Raw genomic sequence first — 22,361 nt, 5'->3', positions numbered from 1 at the left:
ACAACTATAATTTTCAATAAGTAATCATCAAGTGCTCAAACCCATAAAATGGTTACTGGGTTAATGTTTTTCAATAATGCCAAACATATTGTTTTCATGTATACTAAAACGGACAAAATTTTGCAGACAATGACATTATTTGATCAAATTCACACAATTTCAATGACAATTACAGTTAATTTAGGCAGAACTTCAGCTTACTTTTGCGTAGTATTTCTTAGGGTAACTATTGCCCAACTTCAGTGGATTTAAGGTTATGAAGGCTTTCGTGTTCATCTACTTTAACTCTGTGATGATGTCCTCATAAAATAAACTACCTGTGGCTCATGAGTAGGATAAGTTCTTGCCTTCACTTATTTTATTACTATTTTGTCCCATGGGTCTGACTGGATGTATGTCTAATTTATTTCCTTGCTATTTTGTTCTATGGGTCTGACTATATGTATGTCCAATTTGACACCAAAATGCGAAGAGAGATTAAATTGGCTGGAATCTTTCAATCTTGAAGAATTAAACATTCATGGGTAATAAAGTTAATGCACCAATGTTCACTTCAATTGATTTTCATCAGGAATAACAGAAATTTACTCAAGGATGTCAACCAACAAATATCTATTGTGCATTTGGATGGTACTAGGAAGCATAATATCAAATTGAGACAATTAATGCTTAGGTATATGAAAAGTCATTACAAACTAGTAATAAACTAGATCTTCTTTGCCAAATGAGGGGTATAGCAGAACTCACAGATGCCCTGAGTAAATTTATTTACTCAAATCTGAGTAAATTTCTTCTCTCTCCTCTCATTTTTTTATGTCCTTGGAATACGGTGAGTTGTTCCATGAAAATAAGCAAGGGGAGTAAATAATACCAACTAACATTTATTGAATAGCTCCTATGTGCTGGGCAAAGGTGTATAGCCTTGTTTGAGACCCCCAAATCCCGTGAAATAAGTCCTGTGATCCTCATTTCCCAGAGGAGGAAACTGAGGCCAGAATAACTTGTTGAAGGCTGTTCAGCTGGTAATTCCAGAGCTGGGATTTGAATCTAGACAGCCCAGGCTTAGAGCTTGTGGCTGCACCATTATACCATCCTGCCTCTCCACTACACCTGGAGAGTGTGCTGGGAGAGGGAGCAGGCTGTGGAGAGCTAGCTTGTCACTGCAAGTTTACTTTTACAGGGCTCCAATTAGTACTCAGAAAGAGCTCATTTACTAAACAGGCTCTGAGTAATGGGCTAATGGCTTTTGGTCAGCAGTGTCCTCCAGAGGGCCGTTTCCACAGCCTGACGCATTGGGTAGTCAAGTCTGCGGCTGTTTATCACTCTCCAGGATAGCACAGCCCAGCACACTAATGCTTCTAGAACACCGTTCCCTATTGAAAACTCAAACTGGATCTGTAAAGCCTGGCTCTACCTTTCAGAAGGCAACACTAGCAGCCCAGCAAGGATATTCTCACTTGTAAACTCAAGGAATTGGGGGTGAGGTGGGGGGAAAATAGCTCTCATGTTTCATATATGGGTTAAAACAATGAGGGCCTGTGTCTGGATATTTTCCTAGTCCACAGGCTCTGAAAGAAACATAGTCTCTAGTGAGGAACACAAAGATGTGGTTCTGTTTGCCTTGATGCTAGACCCTCCCCACAGGGGAAATGGCAACAGGTAGACTCTTTGCCCCAACTGATACAGTTAGTTGCTGGCATCTCTTTGTGCCCCATTTGCTTTGGCTATAAAATGGAGGTAACAGTAACACCTACTGTGTACAGTCATCGTGAAAATTAAATGAGTTGATAAAGTTCTTGTAAGAGGGCCTGGGCATTCAACACATAATAGCTATCATCATTATTATTTTGCTACTATTATTGTGTGTATCAGATTATGTAGTGGATAGAGAATGGGATCTAGAAAGGGTTCAAGTTCCACTTCTTCCCTCCCCTATTGAGGGAGCTTGCGCAAGTCACTTAATCTCTCTATTAAGTGATCTCGTCTGAGAGGAGGAGAACACCAATCGAAAAAGGTTGTTTAAAGGAATAATAAAATAATATCCGTCAATGTCATTTGTAAACTGTAAAGCCTCATGTTCATTGTCATCATTAATTCCCCAAACCTGATCCTCCTATTGAATTCTTCCTCTTATTAACCCAGTTGATGAATCTATAAAACTGGGAGTCATCTTTAACTCTTTCTCCCAATTAGTTAGCCCTTAATATTGGATTCTTTTTCACATCTCTAGCATCTGGCCCCTCTCTCCTACCTTACTGCAACTTCCTTAAATATAAGGCTTTTTGCAGCCTCCTAACTGGCCTCCCAACCTCTAATCTCCAGTCTATTGGCAGAATGATTGTTCTAAAGTACAAATTCAATCTTCTCATTCCCCTGCTTAAAACTCCCTAGTGGTTTCTCATTGCCTTCAGCATAAAATTCCAATTTCTTAGCATGGCAAGCAAGGCCTCCCATGACATGACGTTTTACACACTTTCCCAGGGTCACTCTTGCCCTTTTGTCTTTATCAGTGCCGTGTGTCACACCACATTAGATGTAGTTTCCAGAATGTGTCCTTGTCTTTTTCTTATGCTTTCTGGCTTTTCCTCCTCATTATCTTCTACCTGCCTTTTAAGATTGCTCTAGCAATACCTACTATAAAGAAGCCTCCTCTGGCATTCCCTTTTCTCAACACCCTCGCTGAGCTGGAGCTCCACCTGTGTGCCCATATGACACCTACTGTTTGCCCTGATCACATTAGATCATAGCTACTCCTTTATTTATCTCTCTTCCTTATAAGACAGAGGAACCCTTAAGGATTAGGATCTCATCCTACCTGTTTCTGTATCCCAAGTGGCATGGAACAAAAACAATAAATGTTGATTGAATGAAAGAATAAATATTATACTCAGTGAAAGTATGATGATGTAGTTGTCCTTCAAGAAGCATCTCCAAGTTGCTAACCCATTCCACTCTACGAGAGGTTTCCAAAGGACACCATACTTGAGATGTATTATCAAATGCATGACCTTGGGCAAATGACACAACCTCCTTATGTCTCATTTTTCTCATCTTGTAAAATGGGAATAATAAGAGTATTTACCTTACAGGGTTATTGGAGAGAGCAAATTAATTATGCATATAAAACTCTTAAAACAGTGCTTGGTATCCAGGAAATACCCAGTAAATGTGAATTACTACTGTCTAATTAGCTCAAAAATCAGACTCAATTCAACCCATCCTTTATTCAGGAAAGTTGCTTTTGATGGTGGTCAAAGAAAGGTTGGGTGGGAGAGGTCATGTATAGGTTTTCTTGACCTCGGTGATGTAACTCATAAAAGAGTGAATTTATTAAAATACAAACAAAGCCAATATTTATCCAGAAAAACAGTGGCATTCAAAGGCTTGTAGAGTCCTGGCATAAGCCAAAAAAAACCAAAACTCTGTTGATCCTATTCTGTCTTTGTTGGTTTTCTCTGCCTTGCGGTTCACAGTAAAATATAAGATTTTCAACTCCCATGAACATTCTCTACTCTTTCTCCCTTTCTACTCTTGGGAATATTTTTGTCTTTTTATTACTCAAACCCAGAAAAGATTAACTGATATATGAGAAACAGTGAGGTCAAATAAAAAAAAGATACTGGTTGGACCTGCCTCTGTCAGCTACATGCTCAGTGCCAGGCACACATCCAGAATTCCTCTGACACTTCATCTGCTATTGCCACCTACAGGGCTGTGATCGACAGTCCTTCAAAACATAAGTAAAATGAAGGAAAAAAATGGCTGTTCTCTACCTCCTAAGGAGCAGAGTGAACTCTCGTGAAGATGAATCATGAAAAGGGCAGGAGAGGGTCTTGGAAAGAGCATGGACTTTGGGGGCAGACAGCTGGGTTTCAGTCCTTTCTCTGTCACCTGTTCACTCGATCACCTTGAACACATTTACTTTCTCTAAACTTCATTTTCTGTGTCCATATAATGGACATAACAGCATCAATCTTTAAAGATTGTTGTGAACAATATCGTTTTTAGCAAGAAATCATAGCTGTTTCTTTTTCTATGTGCCAGGGAAGTATCAGGTGCCATCTTTGGTAACCCTCTTCTATTCTTCTTGAGTCTGAAAAGGCTTGCAAGATAATGCCCTGGCTACATATTTTTGAGCCACTGTTGACAGTCTGAAGATAAAAACAGTTTAGAGATACTGTTGATTGTAGTAAATGTTTCTCCTTGCCTTCCTTCTTCCCACCTCCTCTCTTCCTCTTTGCTTCCTCTCTCTTTTTTTCTTTCTTTCCTTCCTTCCTTCCTCCCTGCCTCTCTTTTGTGTCCCCAATGCACTTGTTGAATAACAACCCCTGATCAAAGAAGCTCATCTTTGTTATTACTGATGGCATCCTCAGTACCTATGGGAAGCAACAGTTACTTCTTTTATAGTCTCTGGGTCTACCATGTAACTCATAGTCAAAATTGTTACTTCATCTACCACTGTTGGTCCTACATTCTTCATTTTGAAGGCCAACTATCATATAATCTTCTATGATACAAACCAAGGCTCTTTTGATGTGGGACCTTGGGTTCAAGGGGAATAAGACAGACCTTAGCAGGCAAGACTCAGCCACTCTCTCACCCTCCATAATGATTACACTGAGCCATCTTACATAAAATCCATTCCTAAAATCCTAAGATGTACCTCTGTTCACTGTTTTGGGGTAGAGAAATAAAAGAATTCCAAATTTCATGCAGACTCTTAGTTTGGGAATAACCCTGGAGAGACTCTAGTGCTAATAGACCTATAAAGATCACTCATTCTAAACCCATCAATGATCCAAACCCATCGTATTGATCATATAAACAATCTCAGACATACAGGTCTTGTTTATGCATAAGCTAATCAGAGGCAGAGAGAGAAACAGGACTTGGGGCCTCAAACTGTATCACATTGCTCATGACCTTGGGAGAGGCCATTAAAACAGACACATGGACATAGTTCCAATCCTGTTGTGGCTCATTCCTTCGCTTACTTGACTAGCTAGTGAACTCTTATTTATCTTTCAAGTTTCAATTCAAATGTCTGTTCCTCAGACAAGCTGTCCCTGAACTGCCCAGGAGAGCTAAGTCACCTCCTCTTTGTCCCTCTAGTATCTTTTACAGCCCATGTCCCTCTGTTTTCCCAAACCAGTTCTTTTTGGGTCTGTCTTACCAATGAGACCATCAACTCCTGCAGGCAGAAACTATGTTCTATTTATCTCTGAGTCACCATACCTAGCCTGGAGTCTGGTACGTAATAGCTGCTCAGTGGATATTTGTTGAGTGAATAATGAACCAACAGTAGTTCTCAAATATTTGGATCAGATATGGAGTCGCAGAGCCCACTTGTGAAGGAAAACTGTTCTTGCCCCCTCCACCCCCGCCATTGCTGATGAATGAAGCCCAGACTAAATTCAAGTCAAATGCTCTTTGCAGGGCTGCGTGATTGAATCACTGCTTTCCTTTTCAGGCAGGCTGGCAGGTTCTATGTACAATAATGTTGGAGTCCCCAAAGTTTAGGAGGAGAGATATTTGATGGCCCTCACTCGGAAGTCTATAAGGAGTTTTATTTTCTGCATAGGTATTGATCGCAGCTTACAAAATACTGCAAACCTATATAATTAAAAAGAATGAGACCAGTCATTGGTGGGCAGTGCATGGCTAAGTGTAAGAGAAAACAAATTCTTCAGGTGCCTGTGATTTTATAATTGTACTTGCTTGGGAAGCTTATTAAAGCCTTGCAGGTGCAATGTTTCATCACAGAGTAGTGAACCTTTGAAAGATATGCATAATAAACAGAGTTTGAAATACGTTTTTATTCCAGGCCATATGGTCCTGTCTGGAGTTTTCCTGGATCTTTGGGTCAGTTCATTGTTGAAAGACGGGCTTGCAAGGGCCCACCTCTCGGAGCAGCTGTCAGAGCCCTATCAGAACGAATCTGCATGATTATTTATTGTATATGGCTCTCTGAAATGAGCCCAGCCTTGCTCAGTGGCTGTAATGTGCTGAGCAAAGGCTCTCCCCTGAACAGCTTGTGGCCACTTCACCAAGCAGTGTCCTTCCTTGTCCTTAAAAAGCAAACTTGTGAGACTTGTACAATAGGCCAGGACAGGCAGTCTGGGTGAGGTGTACCCACCTGGGCTTGAACTTGGTGCCAGCAATATGGAAACTTACAGAGTAGCATTTTAAAGAGGTGTCATTGTTCTTTCTCCTCAGCTCTCTACTGCTCACTTTACTGTTTCTCTTGACTCTAGGTAATTACAGTGGCCGCTGTATGTGAGCACGAAGTGTTTTTGTAGTGTTATTGTGGTGAGGATAATGCTAACACTTGCTTCTTCTCCCTTTGTCATTAAAAAAAGGTGCCATTGACTCCTCTGAGAATGGCTTTTTAGGGAACATTTAATATAATTTATTCAACATTTATTGTATATACAAATATAGGAATACCAGTAACTGACAACAGACAAGGTCTTGGAGTCAAGTGATCACATAAAAATGTTCTAGCACACAAAAATGAGCAGCGAGTTGATCAGATTGGAAGAAGATCTCTCTTTCTCTTTATTTGGACAAGGTGAATTTGGAGTTAAATTTTGTCATCTTGGTCAACAAATCTTGCCTTCTTGAGAGCTAGCTTTTTTCTATTCTCCTATTGCTGACATTATGTTCAGTATTCTATATCTATTTGTAATCAGTCACTGATTTAAGCAATATTTTTAGACACCTATCCTTTACCAGGCACTGGGCTAAGCTTTGGGAATACAAGATCCATGTGCTTCCTACTGTCATGGAGCTTAGAGTCTGGAGTAGAAGGTAGACATCAAACAAATAGTTAAACTCCTTGTTTTCTTCCTGTTACAAAAGGGAAGTTAAAGGCAGTAAGTGAATGCACATAGCAGGGAAACTTATGTGGGGTCTTTGCTTTTCTACTTGTCTAGTTGACCTTGAAGGCAAAGTCTGCATTAGATTTTTTCCCCCTACATGAGAATCCCTCTTCCTAAAACAATAAGTTGTATATAGTAGATGCTTAATAAATTATTTTGTGGCTCTAAGGGAAGAATGAAAGAAAGAAGCTAAGAAGGAAGTATTAACATTAGTCCATTTATTCAGCATACGATTGACAAATTACAATTCTAAAGCCCTAAATCAGTTTTAGAGCAAGACTACACATTTTTCTTTAGCCCTCACATGCAGTTATGCCATTTTTATTTACCTATGGTGCCTATTTTTCCACCTCTAAACCATAGAACCTATAGCTCAGCCTTTCACCTACATTTAGAAACCTGGGGCTCTGATATTTCTATCTGGGGCATCAGCTACTTTCTTTGAAGGCTATTCTTAGGTGGTGGTAGTTATTAGAGATGGGCTATTTCTATATACAAGTAGATCAATATTCTTATCTCTATAAAAGTCATAGCTCTTCCAAAGTATATACTTTGGGCCTGGGATAAGGTCATACGATGGAAGCTGTTTTCTCCTAGACCTCTGCTATGGTAGCCTAAAGGATTTCTGGGGCCAAAGAGCCACTGTTTTTGCTTAGTACTGTGCCCCGGAGAGTGCAGTGACGTTGCTCCAGAGTATGGAGAGCTTCCAGAATTCTCAAGAAGGGGAAATCATTCAAGAGGACTACCCCAGAAAGGCAGCCAAGGCCAAATAAAGGGTTCTTTAAGAAATATTGGGAATCAGAAGTAGGTGTGGTAGCAGCAGCTGAGACAGTGGAGAAGCTTCTGGGGAATGTCAGAGAGTGGGAGGCCAGTGGAAAGTGATGGGGAATGTCAGGTCTGGAAGCAGAGGCTGGTCTCCCATGGGATATGGAGAGCCAGAGGGGTCTAACAGGGATTCGGGTGCTGGGTGGGGACTTGGAGTCAGTGGCCAGTGAAGTATTGGTTGTTTAACCTGGAGATACTTGATTCTAATACCCACATGAGAAGAGTGAGATCAGAGTCCTAGTAAGATCATGTTAAGATGACTCTTCCCTTCCTTCATTCCTTCCCTCAGTCCTTCCTTCCTTCCTTCCACAAGTGCTTATTTAGCATCTACTATGTGCTAAATACTGTTCTCAGGGTTGGGCATATTTAAGAGAATAACAGAGAAGCTTGCTTTTTCTCCTGGGATTTTCTGTCTTCTAGGGGAGATAGACAATAAAAAATAAGTAAGTACATGAATAAGACATGTTCACCTAATGGTTAGGGCTGCAAACAAAATAGTACAGGATAATATGAGAGAGAATGGGGTGGTTGGGAATGTGATTTAAGTTGGGGCATCAGAAAAGACTTCATATGGAGGTGAATTTGAACTAATATCTGAATGGCAACAAAGAGCCATGAGGTGAAGACCTAGAGAAGTGATCCGGGAGAAGAAAAGTCAGTGTAAAGTCTATAAGATGGACAAGAGTTCAGCGCATTTCAAGAAGAGAAAGAAGCCCAGTGTGGCTGGGAAGGAGGGGACAGGAAGGAGAAGATGTAAGAGAGCGAGGCAGCCTGATCATGGAGGGCCTTTAAGGTCATAGAAGGATTTTAAATTTTGCACTAAGTGAAATAGGAAACCATTGAGTGGCAGAGTTATACAGGGGAAGGACATCAGCTAAATTAGTTTTTCAAAGATTTACACATTCTGGCTACATTGTGTGCAAGAGTTGTGGCAGGGAGACCAGTAAGGAAGCTGTTGTGGTAGTTTAGAGGGATGGAAGAGTGGAGAGAGGCAGATCCAGCTGCAGACTGGCAGTGGAAGACAGTATCAAAATGGGAGAATCAAGCATGACTTCTAGGTTTTTGGTGTGAAGAATGCACGGCTGATGGTGCCATTTTTGGGGAACAGAAAAGCTAGAGTGGGGCCAGTTTTGAGAAGTGGGTTAAAAATCAAGTGTTCTATATAGTACCTCATAAATTTTATTTATGTTTAAATTTTAAAAAGAGTTTTAGATTTTAAAATTAATTTTTAAAATTAAAAAATAAAATAAATAATTTTTAAGTATTTAAATAAAATTTACCATTTTAACCATTTTCAAGTGTACAGTTCAGTGGCGTTAAATACATTCACCAGATTGTGCAATCATCTCTTCCATCTGTCTCCAGAACTTTTCATTTTCCCAATCTGAAACTCTGTACCCATTAAACAATAACTTCCCATTTCTTCCTCCCCCCATCCCTGGTAACTAGTACTCTTCTACTTTCTGTCTCTGAATTTGACATTCTTGGTACCTCATATAAGTGGAATAATACAATATGCATCTTCTATGTTTGGCTTACTTCACTAAGCCTGGTGTCTTCAAGGTTCATCCATGTTGTAGAATACATCAAAATTTTATTCCTTTTTAATACTGAGTAATATTCCATCGTAAGTATATACAACATTTTGTTTATCCCTTCATCCATTGATGGACATTTGGGTTGTTTTCATCTTTTGGCTATTGTGAATAACGCTGCCATGAATATTAGTGTACAAATATACATGTTAAATTTCAAATGTCATTTACACCAAAGGAAGAGAAGTCAGGTAGGTAATAATTTATAGATTTTGCAGCTTAGGGAGATGCCAGAGCAGGAGATTTAATTTTTGGAGTCATTATATAGTATTTGACTTGAGGACCCATGACCCAAATTTTGCCTTAGCTGAATCACCTCCCGTGGAGATATATACACTAAGAAGACAAAGAAAGTAAAGTAAAACTTTATTATTGGTTGGGTCTTTGGCCCTCAATTCTCTTCATAAATCTAGTGAGCCAGGCTGAACCATATGGCACATTTTTGGGGAGCTAGGTTAGAGCCAGGCTAGACTTAGTCTAAAAGCCAGAGTTAAAACAGTCTGAAAAGGCCACAGTTTCCCCTAAATTTATCTTAGGATTTCTGAATTTATCCTTCTAATAGGATAAAAAGCCACACCATCACAACACACCCTAGGGAATGGAACCAGAGTGACAGATTGCAGGAAGGAGTGCATTTACTGCCCCCCCCCCCCCCCCCCCCCAACCAAGCCTGCCTCTGTCCTGGGTCTAAGCAAGTCAGGAAACTCTGGGCCTGTTGTCAAATAGGGAAAAGAGAAACTTTGAACAAAGTATAAGTGTTGGCAAAGGGTGCTCCAAAGAGAGAGAATCTGTGCATTTTACCACTGACTTCAGGAGTGCATGAAGGAGAGCCCACTACCCGTGTAGATTATAACTTTATAATCTAACCCCTTTTAAAACTATCACCCCAGAAAAACTTGGACCAATTACCGTCCCCTAAATTGAGTGCTACTCTTTCTCACTGGGGACAAGTTTCTTGGTTTTGATCCTGCATTTTTCCTGGAGAGATATAAGGGGATTAGGGAAGGGAGGAGAAGCCTTGAGAATTTTCCCTACACTACAAGCCCCGGATTTTAGCTCTGAAGGGATTGATGTTACAGGTGCCTCCCCCACCTCCACTCACTTTGTGCTCTCCACATGGTATGGCAACGTGCTTCCTATAGAGATTTTGACCTTACAGCTCACCACAGTCTGAGATTTGCAAGATTTCCATGTCATTTCTGATTGAAGGATTGTAGGCTTTGGAGTCAGCCAGCCTTAGGATTCATTTCCAAATTCTCCCCTTGTAGCTGTGTGACCTTGGTCAAATTACACCCAGAGAAATTGTCACCTATGGTTGTATCAGGTCAAGGACATTGGACACTTCTGGCCCTCCTCCTCAGTCTCCTTTTCTGGCTTATCTTTAAATGTTGGAATGCCATCAGGCTTGAACCAAAGTCCTGTTTTCTTGTTATCTAAATTCTATTCAATAAACATGATTTCAATTACTGTCTTTACATGATGGCTCCAAAATTTACAGTTCCATTTCAGACTCTACTTCGAGCTCTTTGTTGTTCTATCCAACTACCCATTCAACCCTCCTTTGGAGGTCAAAAAGGCACCTTAATGTCATCATAAGCAAAGCTTGATTTATTATCTTCCCTGACTCTCCTCCAAAACTTGTCTATGTCCAGTATTCCCTAACTCAGAGACTGACATCATTATCCATCAAATTGTGCTAACTTTGCTACCTTATCTCCTTCACCACTGATCTCCAGTGAATTGTTCCATCCTGTTGACTTTATCTGAGTATCTGTTGAATCCATCTGATTCTCTCCATCTTCACTTATGTCACCTCAGCCTAAGTTCCCATCATCTCTCCTAAATGCTCTCTCGATTCCATTTTTGCTACACTCAAATCTGTTCTCCATAGACGTCACAGTAATCTTCTAAAAATGCAGATTAGCTAAAGCCACTCCTTTGCTTAAACTCCTTCAATGACTTTTCATTGCTATTGAGACAAAGATCAAAATCCTTAAAATCTTTATAAGGAGTGCATGGCTCAGCCCCTGCCTTGTGGCTCTCTCTGGATAATTCTTCTTTTTTTTTTCTCCTGCTTTTTTGAGATATAATTAACATATGACACTGTATAAGTTTAAGGTGTATGATGTGTTGATTGGATACACTTATATATTGTGAAATGATTCCCATTGTAGCATTAGCTAACGCTCACCTTCATGTCACATAATCATCATTTCTTTTTTGTGGTGAGAACACTTTAAGATCTGCTCTTAACTATAGTCACCATACTGTACATTAGATACCCCAAACTTATGCATCTCATTACTGAAAGTTTGTACACTTTGACCAAGATCTCCCCATTTCCCCCAGCCCGAGCCCTTGGTAACCACCGTCCTACTCTCTGTTTCTATGAGTTCCTGCTAATTCTTTATGATCCATTGAACTCTCTTCTTTAAGTCCCTTATAAGTGCTGTGAAATTTCCTGTGTCTGTTCTTTCACACATGCTATTCTTTTTTCTTGGATTGCTCTTATCCTTCTTCATCTAGTGAAGCAGACATCTGTCGTATTTCCTGGTTTCCTAGCCCTTGTTGAATACACTTGCTACATTGAATGAATCTCCAGACTTATGAGTTTTGTCTAGCCAAGGTGGGGAGTGACATTTCCCAGCTTTCTTTGGAGCAAGGGCACAGACATGTGATCTAGTCTCCACCAATCATACTTATCCATGTACGAATTTAATTTGAAGGTGAACAGTGTGAGGATGGCAGAACCTATCGTGTTGGTGAAAATGGCAGCAGAGGCATCCAACTTTTGAGAATGACAGTGGCTGCAACATTTAGTTTCTGGTGCAGAAGTAGCTGAGATGCTGGTGGCTGCTGTGGTTGCAGGTAAATTGGGTTTTGGCAGCAACATGAACTGTAGGATTTAGTGCTCATTGAGTTGTTAGCAGATAAGACGGTTTCTTCCACCCAGTAGTTCCGTGGTGTGCTTTTGGGCACTGTTCCTGAAAGCTTAGTTTGAGCCCAGTTCTGCAGCTTGACCCCTTTTATGCTTCATCAGCCAAGGTCAGCTTCTGTTACTTTACAACTAAGAAAGACCTCTGGCTGATAGCAGTAGATAACTACAGCTAATCCTTGAGCTCCCAGATCTAGTTCACTCCAGGAAACTGTGCCATCCTCTCCAATCTCCCACCCTTGCTGACTAAGATAGATCTTCCACTATAGCTCGTTGTCAAGACTCAAGAGAGTGTCATGGCTTGGCATGTAGCCTCTCTTGTTTCCTGCCTGCGTCCCAACCTCAACTCTCCTACTTACTTGGTGTATGAATTTTGTAAAGGTTATCTAACCACTCTCTGCATCAATTCCCTTATTTGTAAAATGGGGACGATGACAATACTATCCAACTCGTAGGTTTACTGTACGAACTAATGCATACCTGAAACCCTTGAAGCGGTACCTAAATGCTCAATAAATGTTAGCCAATATGTTGTTCTTTCTCACAGGTCCCCGCTTCTTTTATTTCATAATACTTTTCACAGGTTGTAATTAAAAGCTCTCAGGGTGGTAATTTGATTAAGATATGTCTTTCACATAGGCTCTATAAAAAGAGGAGCTGTTTATTTTGCTCACCATCATATTCCCAATTCCTAGCACAATATATATTTATTTGATTAATGTAGGGTGCTTGTTATCTTAGGGTCCCAGAAATCTTGAGTGATGCAGTCCCATGTCTGAGCACACCGAGGCAGGGGAACTTCAACAGCACCTGGTACTCCTGGCAGCAGCACCCTAAGTTCCGTATCTTTAGTGATTTATTTTTCGTGACCCACAACTGACCCGTTCCCACAAAGCACAAACCCTGCCCCAGATGCTACGCTTTCCCTCAATGCCCTGATTTCTCTCGTTCTCAGCACTGATCATTTTGTGCTGACTCTACACCCTCTGAAAGCTGTTTGAGGCCAGATGGGAGGAAGAGATAAAACAAGTTTCATTCATTGCCCTCTCCAGACTCTGAGAGAAATAACAACAGTTACAATAAGTAGTGTATACTGAGTGTGTGCTATAAACTAGGCGTTATTCATAGAGCTTTATGTGTGTTAACTTAATACCCTCCATAATCCTAGGAAGAAGATACTATTACTCTCATTTTATAAAACAGGAAATTAAGTCCCAGAGGGAAAGAAAGGAAGGAAGGAAGCTTTTCTGGTGGAAGAGCTTCCCTTGTTGATAACTTTGGTTCCCATAAGAAGAGCCAGAAATTCTCTCTGCAGCAGAATTAACTCAAAAAGTAATATTGATGGTGAAATTATAGAAGATGACTCTGAATAAGTGCTTATCCTCAGATCAGCTTTATAATTTAGATATTTTTACATGATCCCTTTCAACTCCTTGCTATTCGCAGCTTTTTTCCTCCAAAGTCTAATGTAAGTACCAGGAACAATATAGATAATTAAGAAATCTGTACAGCTGACTTTGGGTTAGTTGGCACCTTCCTCTAAACTATTTAAAAGTTAGCCTTTGGTTTTCAAAGACTCTCTTCTCGGAGAGTCATAGTTTTGTGGCATTTTTTTGGTGAGGAAGATTAGCCCTGAGCCAACATCTGTGTCCATCTTCCTCTATTTTGTATGTGGGTTGCCACCACAGCATGGTTTGACAAGTGGTGTAGGTCCACACCCAAGATCTGAACCCATAAACCTGGGCCACCAACGTTGAGTGCACCAAACCCAATCCCTACACCACCAGGCCAGATGCGAGGAGTCATAGTTTTTGCTACTAGGAGTTCTCATGTGCAGGTGGGGCCTCCTGTGTTGGGATCACTGGGGCATTTTGACAGATGCTGTCCAGCCACTGATACCTGGAGTTGGCGAGAGGGGGGCTTATTGTGCAAATTCTATGTTTAGATCTTCTTGATGTTGTTTTATTTTATTTTTCCGAAGAAAGGGCAAAACAGCAGGTGTGCCAGTTCTCTTGCAGGGACTGTTATGCAGCTAAAGCTGTCCTCCAATTGTAGTGCTCTTGTGCATTTCAACCAAACTCAGAGAAACACATTTTCAAAGTTAGCGTGTGGGGCAGTTGCCAGAAAATCTGCTGCAAACTTTCCTTGGGAAGATTCTCTCTCCTCGGCTTTGACAGGCCCTGAAAGAGAGTCTCACAAGCCCTTGGCAAAGTCAGGTGGCTGGGTTGGGACTCAGAGCCCAGTTGGCAACCACTCTAAAAGAGCATAATGTATTAATTTCCTGTGGCCGCCATGACAAATTACTACAAACTGGGTGGCTTAAAGCAATAGCCATTTATTCTCTCAGAGCTCTGGAGGCCAGAATTCTGAAATTAGGGTGCCCATGTGATCGGTTCCTTCTGGAGACTCTGGGGGAGAACCTATTCCGTGTCTCTCTGCTAGCTTCTAGTGGCTGCCTTGGCGTCCCTGGGCTTGTAGACATAGTCCAATCTGTGCCTCTTTCTTCACTTTCCCTCCTTCCCTGTATGTCTTCTCCCCTTATCTTCTAAGGACATTTGTCATTGGATTTAGGACTCACCGTTATCCAGGATGATCCCATCTTGAGAGCCTTAACTTAATTATATTTACAAAGGCCCTTTTTCCAAATAAGGTCACACTCACAGGTTTTAGATGGACAAATCTGTTGTGGGAGCCACCAATAAGCCCATTACACATGGTGAATTGAGAGGGTTTCTCATGATGCACTGGGATAAGGCTAGGCTTTAACTAAGCAGTGGGGTGAGAAGGTATTTTGACACTCCTGAGCATTCAGTATCTCCACCTTAGTCTCTCAGTTGTCATCCATTTCTGAAAGGTGGTGTGACTGGCCTGCACATTGCTGCGTCTCTTCCTGGAGCTCTTCTGGCTGTGACTGTTAGGAGAGGGGCTGAGGGAGATTCTCCAACATTAATAAACCTCAAGAGGGATGCCTCTGGAGTTGGAAGCTGTGTCTAAGAAATTGTAGTGGACTGTCACAGCTTATCCTAGGCTTACGAGTCTCAAATTTGATTAAGTAAAAGAAAAACACTCGGAGTTTATTAAAAACAGAAATTCTCAAGTCTCAGCCTGTATTAGTTTTCTATGGCTGCCATAACAAAATGCCACAGACTGGATGGCTCAAACAACAGAAATTTATTTTCTCACAGCTCTGGGAGCTGGAAGTCTAAGATCAAGGTATTAGCAGGTTTGATTTCTCTTGAAGTTTCTCTTTTTGCCTTTCAGACAGCCAGCTTCTCACTGTGTCCTTGTTGGTCTTTTCTCTGCGCACATGTACCCTGATGTCTCTCTATCTTTTAAGAATGCCAGTCATATTGGATTAGGATGACACCTTGACAACTTCATTTTAACTTAGTCATCTCTTTGTGTCCAAATAAGGTCATATGCTGAAGTACTAGAGGTTGGGGCTTCAACATGTGAATTTAGCCGATAATGCAACCCAGCAGATTCTGATTTTCGTAGGTCTAGGGTGGGGCTAATGAACTTTTTTAGCTATGCACCAGGTAATTCCAGCTGGTTCAGGGGTCAGAATCAACACTTTGAGAAACAATGTCCTGGTGGATTGGTAATCATTTTGATATTTGCTTTGGCTCCATGTCTTTACATCACTCTGATTCTTCCATATACCACATCTTCGGCAATCAATTAATGCAAATAGAAGATACTCCATGACCCGTTACAGACACTCCCTAAGACCTCTCCCCAACTCCTGTGTCTTTGTCTCAGATCGATTCCCAATCTATTTCAATGACCTTGAATCTGAGGTTGTTCTGCGTCCTGTCTTTTGAATTTGTTATGAGAGTGACTTAGCCATGTACTACTCATGGATTTTGAATCAGATCCACTCTACCAGGTTTTTCCACAGCTGGGAGAAGATTTTCTGCTCAAGAATGAAACCCCAGGTTGTACCTGCTCAATTAACATCACACGGCTTTGAGAGTGTGGACACTTGAAACTCAGTACTTTAGAGGGTCTCTGGACAGCTGTTCAGGACCAAGGGAGGCAGGAAGCCAGGCAATGACTTGGAGATGTCACCCTGGAGGAAAGAACGGAGTCTGCCAACCGATGGAAAGAGCCCTGTCTTCAGATTTAGACAGTCTGTCTGTACCTCTCTCTTCATCCTTATACTCACCATTTTTAGACTGAATGTGGTCCTTGTGGTTCCTTTTCACCTTTTATACTGTCCTAGATGTTCGTTTAAACTCAATTGCTACTTTATCAAAATGTTTGGATGGGAGGGAGAGGGTACATCAAAGTATATTTTTACTTCGGATTCTGCATTCTCCTAAGGGCTGGCTAGAGAGGAAAGGAACAGAAACCCATCATGGGCTAGGTATTGTGCTGGGGTTCGTGCTCTCCCATTTAATCTTCACCACAGCTCTAGGAGTAGATATTTCCGTCTCCATTGTACCCATGAAAAATGAGAGGCCTTTTCAGCTATGTAACTGCTGCACTCAAACCCAAGCCTGTAGAGGTTCCTTTTCCAAATCTTCCACATCACTTTTTTATAGGTTCCTGAGCCTTGAAGATATTTCAAGTTTGTCTCTGTGATTTAAACATAGTGAACATGGTTATTTCATAGTCTGTCTGAAAATTCTAATTACTGAGATCTTTGTGGGTTTGTTTCTGTTGTTTGTTGATTCTAGTGATTTTTGGCGGTCATCATTTTTTCATGTCTGTCTGGTTATATTTGGTTATGTGCTGATTATCATACTTAAAAATATTTGTAACAATAATTGGAGGCTTAGAATACAGGTATCTCCCTTCAGAAAGCAGTCGAATGTGCATCATCCAGGCGCTTGGGGTACTACCAATTTGCAATCACCTCAATCCAAGATCCAGTCTTGACATTTCCTGAATCACCAGGTGACTTGAGACTTTCCAGTGACTTCTTTGCTTCTGGCTCACCCTTACCCTGAGGGTTCAGTCTTTTGGGATCCTAATTTTCTGGGTGTGGGGTGGCATACTAGATTTCCCACCTGGTTTGGCTCTGAACTTTGACACCTATGCTCACCCCAGAAAACAGAGGAAGGTGCTGATTTCCTAAGATTGGGAAATTCCCTCCAAAGTAGATACCATGTCTACCAATCTCAATTTCCACTTTCTGCTTTGGCCGGGTAATTCCCTACAAAAATTGGCAGCTTTCCATTGTTTTGAAGGTTTGTTTCTAAAATTTTATCTAGCTTGTTTACTTGTTTACATTAGGAGGGTTTGCTTCGATAACATAATCTGTCATTACTGGAACACAGAAATCTAGAGGCCTCTAATTTTTCTTCTCACTCATTCCTGGGCTTTCTCTCTGTCTCATTTTCTTCTATGATGCTGCTGCCTTTTGCACTGTCCTGAACCTCTCCACTGGCAGCTTGGGTCTGTGGCTTAGTGGTTTGTGGGATAGCTTGATACTTGGGCCACATTCATGGATGTCTTATGTTAAGTCCTCAGCAATCTTGAAAACAAAGATTATCTCCTTTTATAACCCGAGAGGATATAAATCCCATTGATGTTGAGTGCTCAATTTCTAGCCTCTTGTAGTGTGACAAACAAGCATAATCATAACACATCATAAACCAGTAACTTGGAAAGATTGTGCCCAGTGCTGTGAAATAATGAGCTTCTAAAATAGGTGTATGTAGTAAAGAATTTGGCTTTCCCCAAAGAGTGCATTGGCCTTTCCCCTCAGCTTCTGGGAGGTAATCTATGTCATGCCTGACAGAATGTCCTTGTCTAGGGCAGAAGCCGGTCACACCAGAAAGACAAACCATGTGATTGAGGGTGAGGGCTTTGGGTCACACAGTGTCATTGATCTGGAGACCGAGTTCATTTACATGGGCAATCAATCAATCAATCAATCTTTCCAATGTAACAAAGCCCTAATAAAAACTCTGGACACTGAAGCTCAGGTGAGCTTCCCTGGTTGGCAATACTCTGTGTGTATTGTCACATGTTGATACCAGGTGGGTAACTTGTCCTGACTCCTAAGGGAAAAGATAATGGAAGCTTCACATTTGACCTCTCAGACCGTACCCTACTTTTAGCTGATGTTAATTTGTATCCTTCATGTAATAAAGCATAGTTGTGAGTATAACAGCTTTCAGTGAGTTCTCTGAGTCCTAGCAAATTATTGAAACTAGGGGTGGTTTTGGGAATCCCTTGAACTTGCAGTTGGTGTCAGAAGTGAGGACTATCCCCTCAGATTTTCAGTTTGGCTAACACTGGGCAGTGTGTGTATGTGTGTGTGCGTGCATGTGTGTGTGTGTGTGTCTGTGTGTAGTAGAACATTGGCATAGGGTTCCTATAATTAGAATTTCCTGACTAAGACTCTAACATATTAGCAAGCCTTAGCTATTTTTCTCCCTGCATCTTTATATTCAACCTGCTCACTGTGAGACCCTTCCCACTGGCCTTTTAGTCCAAAACCAAACTCTGACTCTGTGATGTGTGTCATTTTTAGCCTAGTGTGTTTTGTACCCATCCACAGTTCCTGTCAGTCTATGTTTACTTGGCCTGCAACTGTAGTTAAAGAAAGAAAGTGAACTCGCAGAAGTGTTTTTTCCCTACTAAGATTTGGGACCTCATAAATCACAGTGACAAGAAATGTGATGATGGTCTCTTTCTGTTCTTGAGAAGATTGGAAGAGGAGAGGCGTGCAGGTTCCAGCACGGTTTTGTAATTTTTCCCAGTGGTGGCACGGTGAGAAGGATTCCAGCAGGCTAGCTGCTCAGCCCTAACTAGGTAATTCTCTACTTGAATGTTCCTGCAATGAAAACGCAAAGACATCCACCAGTGTCACTTGGGCAGTTTAGTACCTGCTGCGGAACTCCCGGCAGTTAACAATGAAATTGTCAAGATTTCCTTTTTGTTCCCTTCCAAGCAGGCCGGGCATCATTTTTATCCCCTGGTTTAGCACATGAATCAATCCTTTTGTACATGATCGGTGGGACTGCGTGTGTTTTCAGAAACTGTCTGGCTTTATACCTGGCAGGCTTGCTTTTGGGCAGTAGCTCTGCAAATGAGAAAGAAAATATGCAGATTCTCACATGTCCCCAGATTGAATTACAAGGCAATTAAAGGAGATTGTTGGTTTTTGGCCTGGTATTTGGTTTTAGTTGCTTTAATTCTTAGGGATATACCATCCAGAACTTCAATTAGGTTTTTTACAAAAATTATTATAAAAAATTAGTATTTTGCAGATTGTAGTTGACAGAATGGGGAGCAGACACACAGGGCAATGTCGACAAGTAGGAGGACAAGGAGTATCTAGTAAATGATTTAATTTCTGCAAAGCTTGATGTGCTTGAATGTTATACATTTCATTTTCCAACAATACTTTTATTTAAAAATAAAAGAATACTTTTATTTAAAAATTAAAAAGAGCCAATCCAGCTTGGCTTAATTCCTGCCTCGAGGACATTCATAAACATTCTCTAAGAAGAGCACTTTACACGCCTCCGTGAACAAAGGTAAAGAGGGTTTGTGTCAATTAACCCATCAGGAACGTTTTGTCTATGGAATATCCAGAGTCAAAAAAAAGATCCGAGGAGATTTTGGAGACCAACATATGGGTAGCAGTATATGAGTGAAGTGCTTTTTCTTTTCTTTTCTTTTCTTTTTGGTGAGGAAGATTGGCCCTGAGCTAACATCTGTGCCAATCTTCCTCTATTCCATATGTGGGACACTGCCACAGCATAGCTTGATGAGCAGTGTGTAGGTCTGTGCCTAGGATTTGAACCCGTGAACCGTGGGCTGCCAAAGTGGAGCATGTGAACCTAACCACTATGCCACCAGGCCAGGCTCAGAGTATAGTGCTTTTAAGAGACCTGAAAAATATAGATTTACCCCAAAGAAAAAATTGAAAGGTGGATCTTACTTTGCTGAAACTAGGAGAGTCGTTTTCATTGAAAGCAATCCCTAGTACAATTAAAATTTGATTTATTATATGAATGTTCATTTCCATCCAAGTTATTTTGGAATATGTCTATCTTGTAAAGGAAATCTGCCCTTTAATTTAATTTATACACTGAGAAACAGATATTAGTGCACCTCATAGATAGGGTTTACTTATTCTGGTTTTAAAAAAGAAAATGCTCAATGCAGAGATTCACACAACCTCAGAGTTTTACCAAACTTAAAATATTGGTAAAAAAATGAGTCAATTTCCTGACTAAAGTGATGGAAATCAATGCAAAACTACTTAGAGAATTCTCTACGCTTTGACATGTCAATATGGAGTCCATGGATGGGTTTTGGGAGCATCCACAAACGAAATGATATAGAATATTGTGTTTGGGCGTCGTGCGTTTGTCGAGGAGGTGGTCCCTTGCGTTGGCTCTTGGAGAGCTTAAGCACCACTCTGAGTTTAGATGTGGGGCAGAGGGGGTGCCGTAGCGTTTTTGCACCTCCTCAGTCTAGGATATAGGCACAGCCAGAGCTGTGTGCTGACCCTTTTCATTTTGGAGGTTCTATGTCCAGAATTATAAGACATGTCTCAATTAGGTATGAGGACACATGGTAAGTGCTGGGGCTTCCTTGGCTTTGTTATTATCGCTTTGTCCAACCTACCAATGGGCTTTCTGAATTATCTGAAGGTTGTACTTATAAACTGGGCAGTGTCTTTGTTGAATATAATTCTAGGTAATAGGGAGAAACTGTGTGTGTGTGTGTTTGTGTCTGAAAAGAAGTATTAAAAAGAAGTGTATTGAGTAAATAAATGAATGAATAAAATGAAGGAATAACCAAATAATTAGAATTATATAATTTAACTCTCGAATAAATCCCCTGCTTGGTTGAAACAGAACATTGGAAAAGGGGATTGACAAAAGGCTTTTTCTGTTCCCCTGTGATCCCATGCAGGAGAAAGAGACCCACACTAGTCATCAGAGATTTTGTCTGTGTTCTCATAAAACCTTCTTGGAAATGGTAATTTTCTTTTTTTTTAATTTCAGCTATCCAACTTGATAAAGTCAATCTTAAAGTATATTGTGCGTGGTCTCTTCTGGACAACTTTGAGTGGGACAGGGGGTACAGCAGCCGGTTTGGTCTCTTCCACGTTGATTTTGAAGATCCAGCTAGACCCCGAGTCCCTTACACATCAGCCAAGGAATATGCTAAGATCATCCAAAAGAATGGCCTGGAGGGAGATGCATAAAAATGATGGCTGGGCAATTTCACCTGGAGAAGAGGCCTCTGCTTTTGGAAATAAAATCTGCTTTGGTTATCCCTCAGATAAACTCAAGTTGCCTTTGTAATCAACAGCTCCTACCAACGGATGGTGATTGTGAAGTCTGAATATGTAATGCCTGCGGATGTATTTAATGATGGCCTTACTCTATTTGCATTTGGATCAATGAAGGTTTCAGGAAAAATAGAATAGAAAACCACTGAAATTGATTTTTATATTAAGAAATCAGATAGACTTGGAAACTTCAATTTAAATCCTTAGAATTTTTCTAGAAAAAAGAACGCAAAATTTATAAAGACAGTATACTCGTGATTTGCAACTCTAACAGACCACTTATTACAAGAATACTTGTTTCTGAGCCCATTTTTTCTGGTTACATAAACTATTGTTTGCTTAGTGGATCCACTGTTGTGCTTCATCATTTTTCTACTATTTAATCTAGTATAAAAAATCAAAATTAAAACTTAGTCACATTATATAGTTATGTGTTCTATTCACCAAAGCGATTAATTGGTAAACCATTTAATAAAATCGATTTGTTGATGTTGATTGGGCACATGTCTTATTTATGTATGAACAAATACATCTTCCCCTTGCCTGATGCACTTTTGAAAAATAATAAATTAGTGAAACAAATTAGACTGTGAATAGCAGCAAAAGTATCTGAGTGTTGATATTTGGCAGAAACTGGATTCCTATTCCAGAGTGGCACCAGATTAAAAGCAAAATAATAAGTAGGGCATGGTCTCTACTTTTGAGTACTTTTTAAAGTGTAAGATCCATAAGAACATCGATGACGTCCATCAGTGAAGGCATGAACTGATCGACCTACATGAGTGTAGGCAAAGGAGGGGAGGACTTATGAGCTGGGTACTTAAAATGTCTGAGATGTATATGGGGTTGATTGGACT

At 40.6% G+C, this 22,361-nt stretch overlaps 1 protein-coding gene across 1 annotated transcript in view; it reads left to right on the top strand.

Moving 5' to 3' along the window:
• Positions 1–21,999, top strand: part of LOC103565460 (cytosolic beta-glucosidase) — a 105,200-nt gene extending 83,201 nt beyond the window's left edge. The window contains exon 5 of the mRNA XM_008541503.2: positions 21,215–21,999. Within this exon, the coding sequence (XP_008539725.1) occupies positions 21,215–21,417 (203 nt within the window). The 3' untranslated portion in view covers positions 21,418–21,999. The remainder of the gene's footprint in view (positions 1–21,214) is intronic.
• The last annotated feature ends 362 nt before the right edge of the window (positions 22,000–22,361 follow it).

This window comes from Equus przewalskii, chromosome 3, assembly GCF_037783145.1.
Source record: "Equus przewalskii isolate Varuska chromosome 3, EquPr2, whole genome shotgun sequence".
In the NCBI taxonomy this organism is placed as follows: domain Eukaryota; kingdom Metazoa; phylum Chordata; class Mammalia; order Perissodactyla; family Equidae; genus Equus; species Equus przewalskii.
The sequence above is the reverse complement of the archived record's forward strand: the minus strand, read 5'-3'. Positions and strand labels throughout refer to the sequence as shown.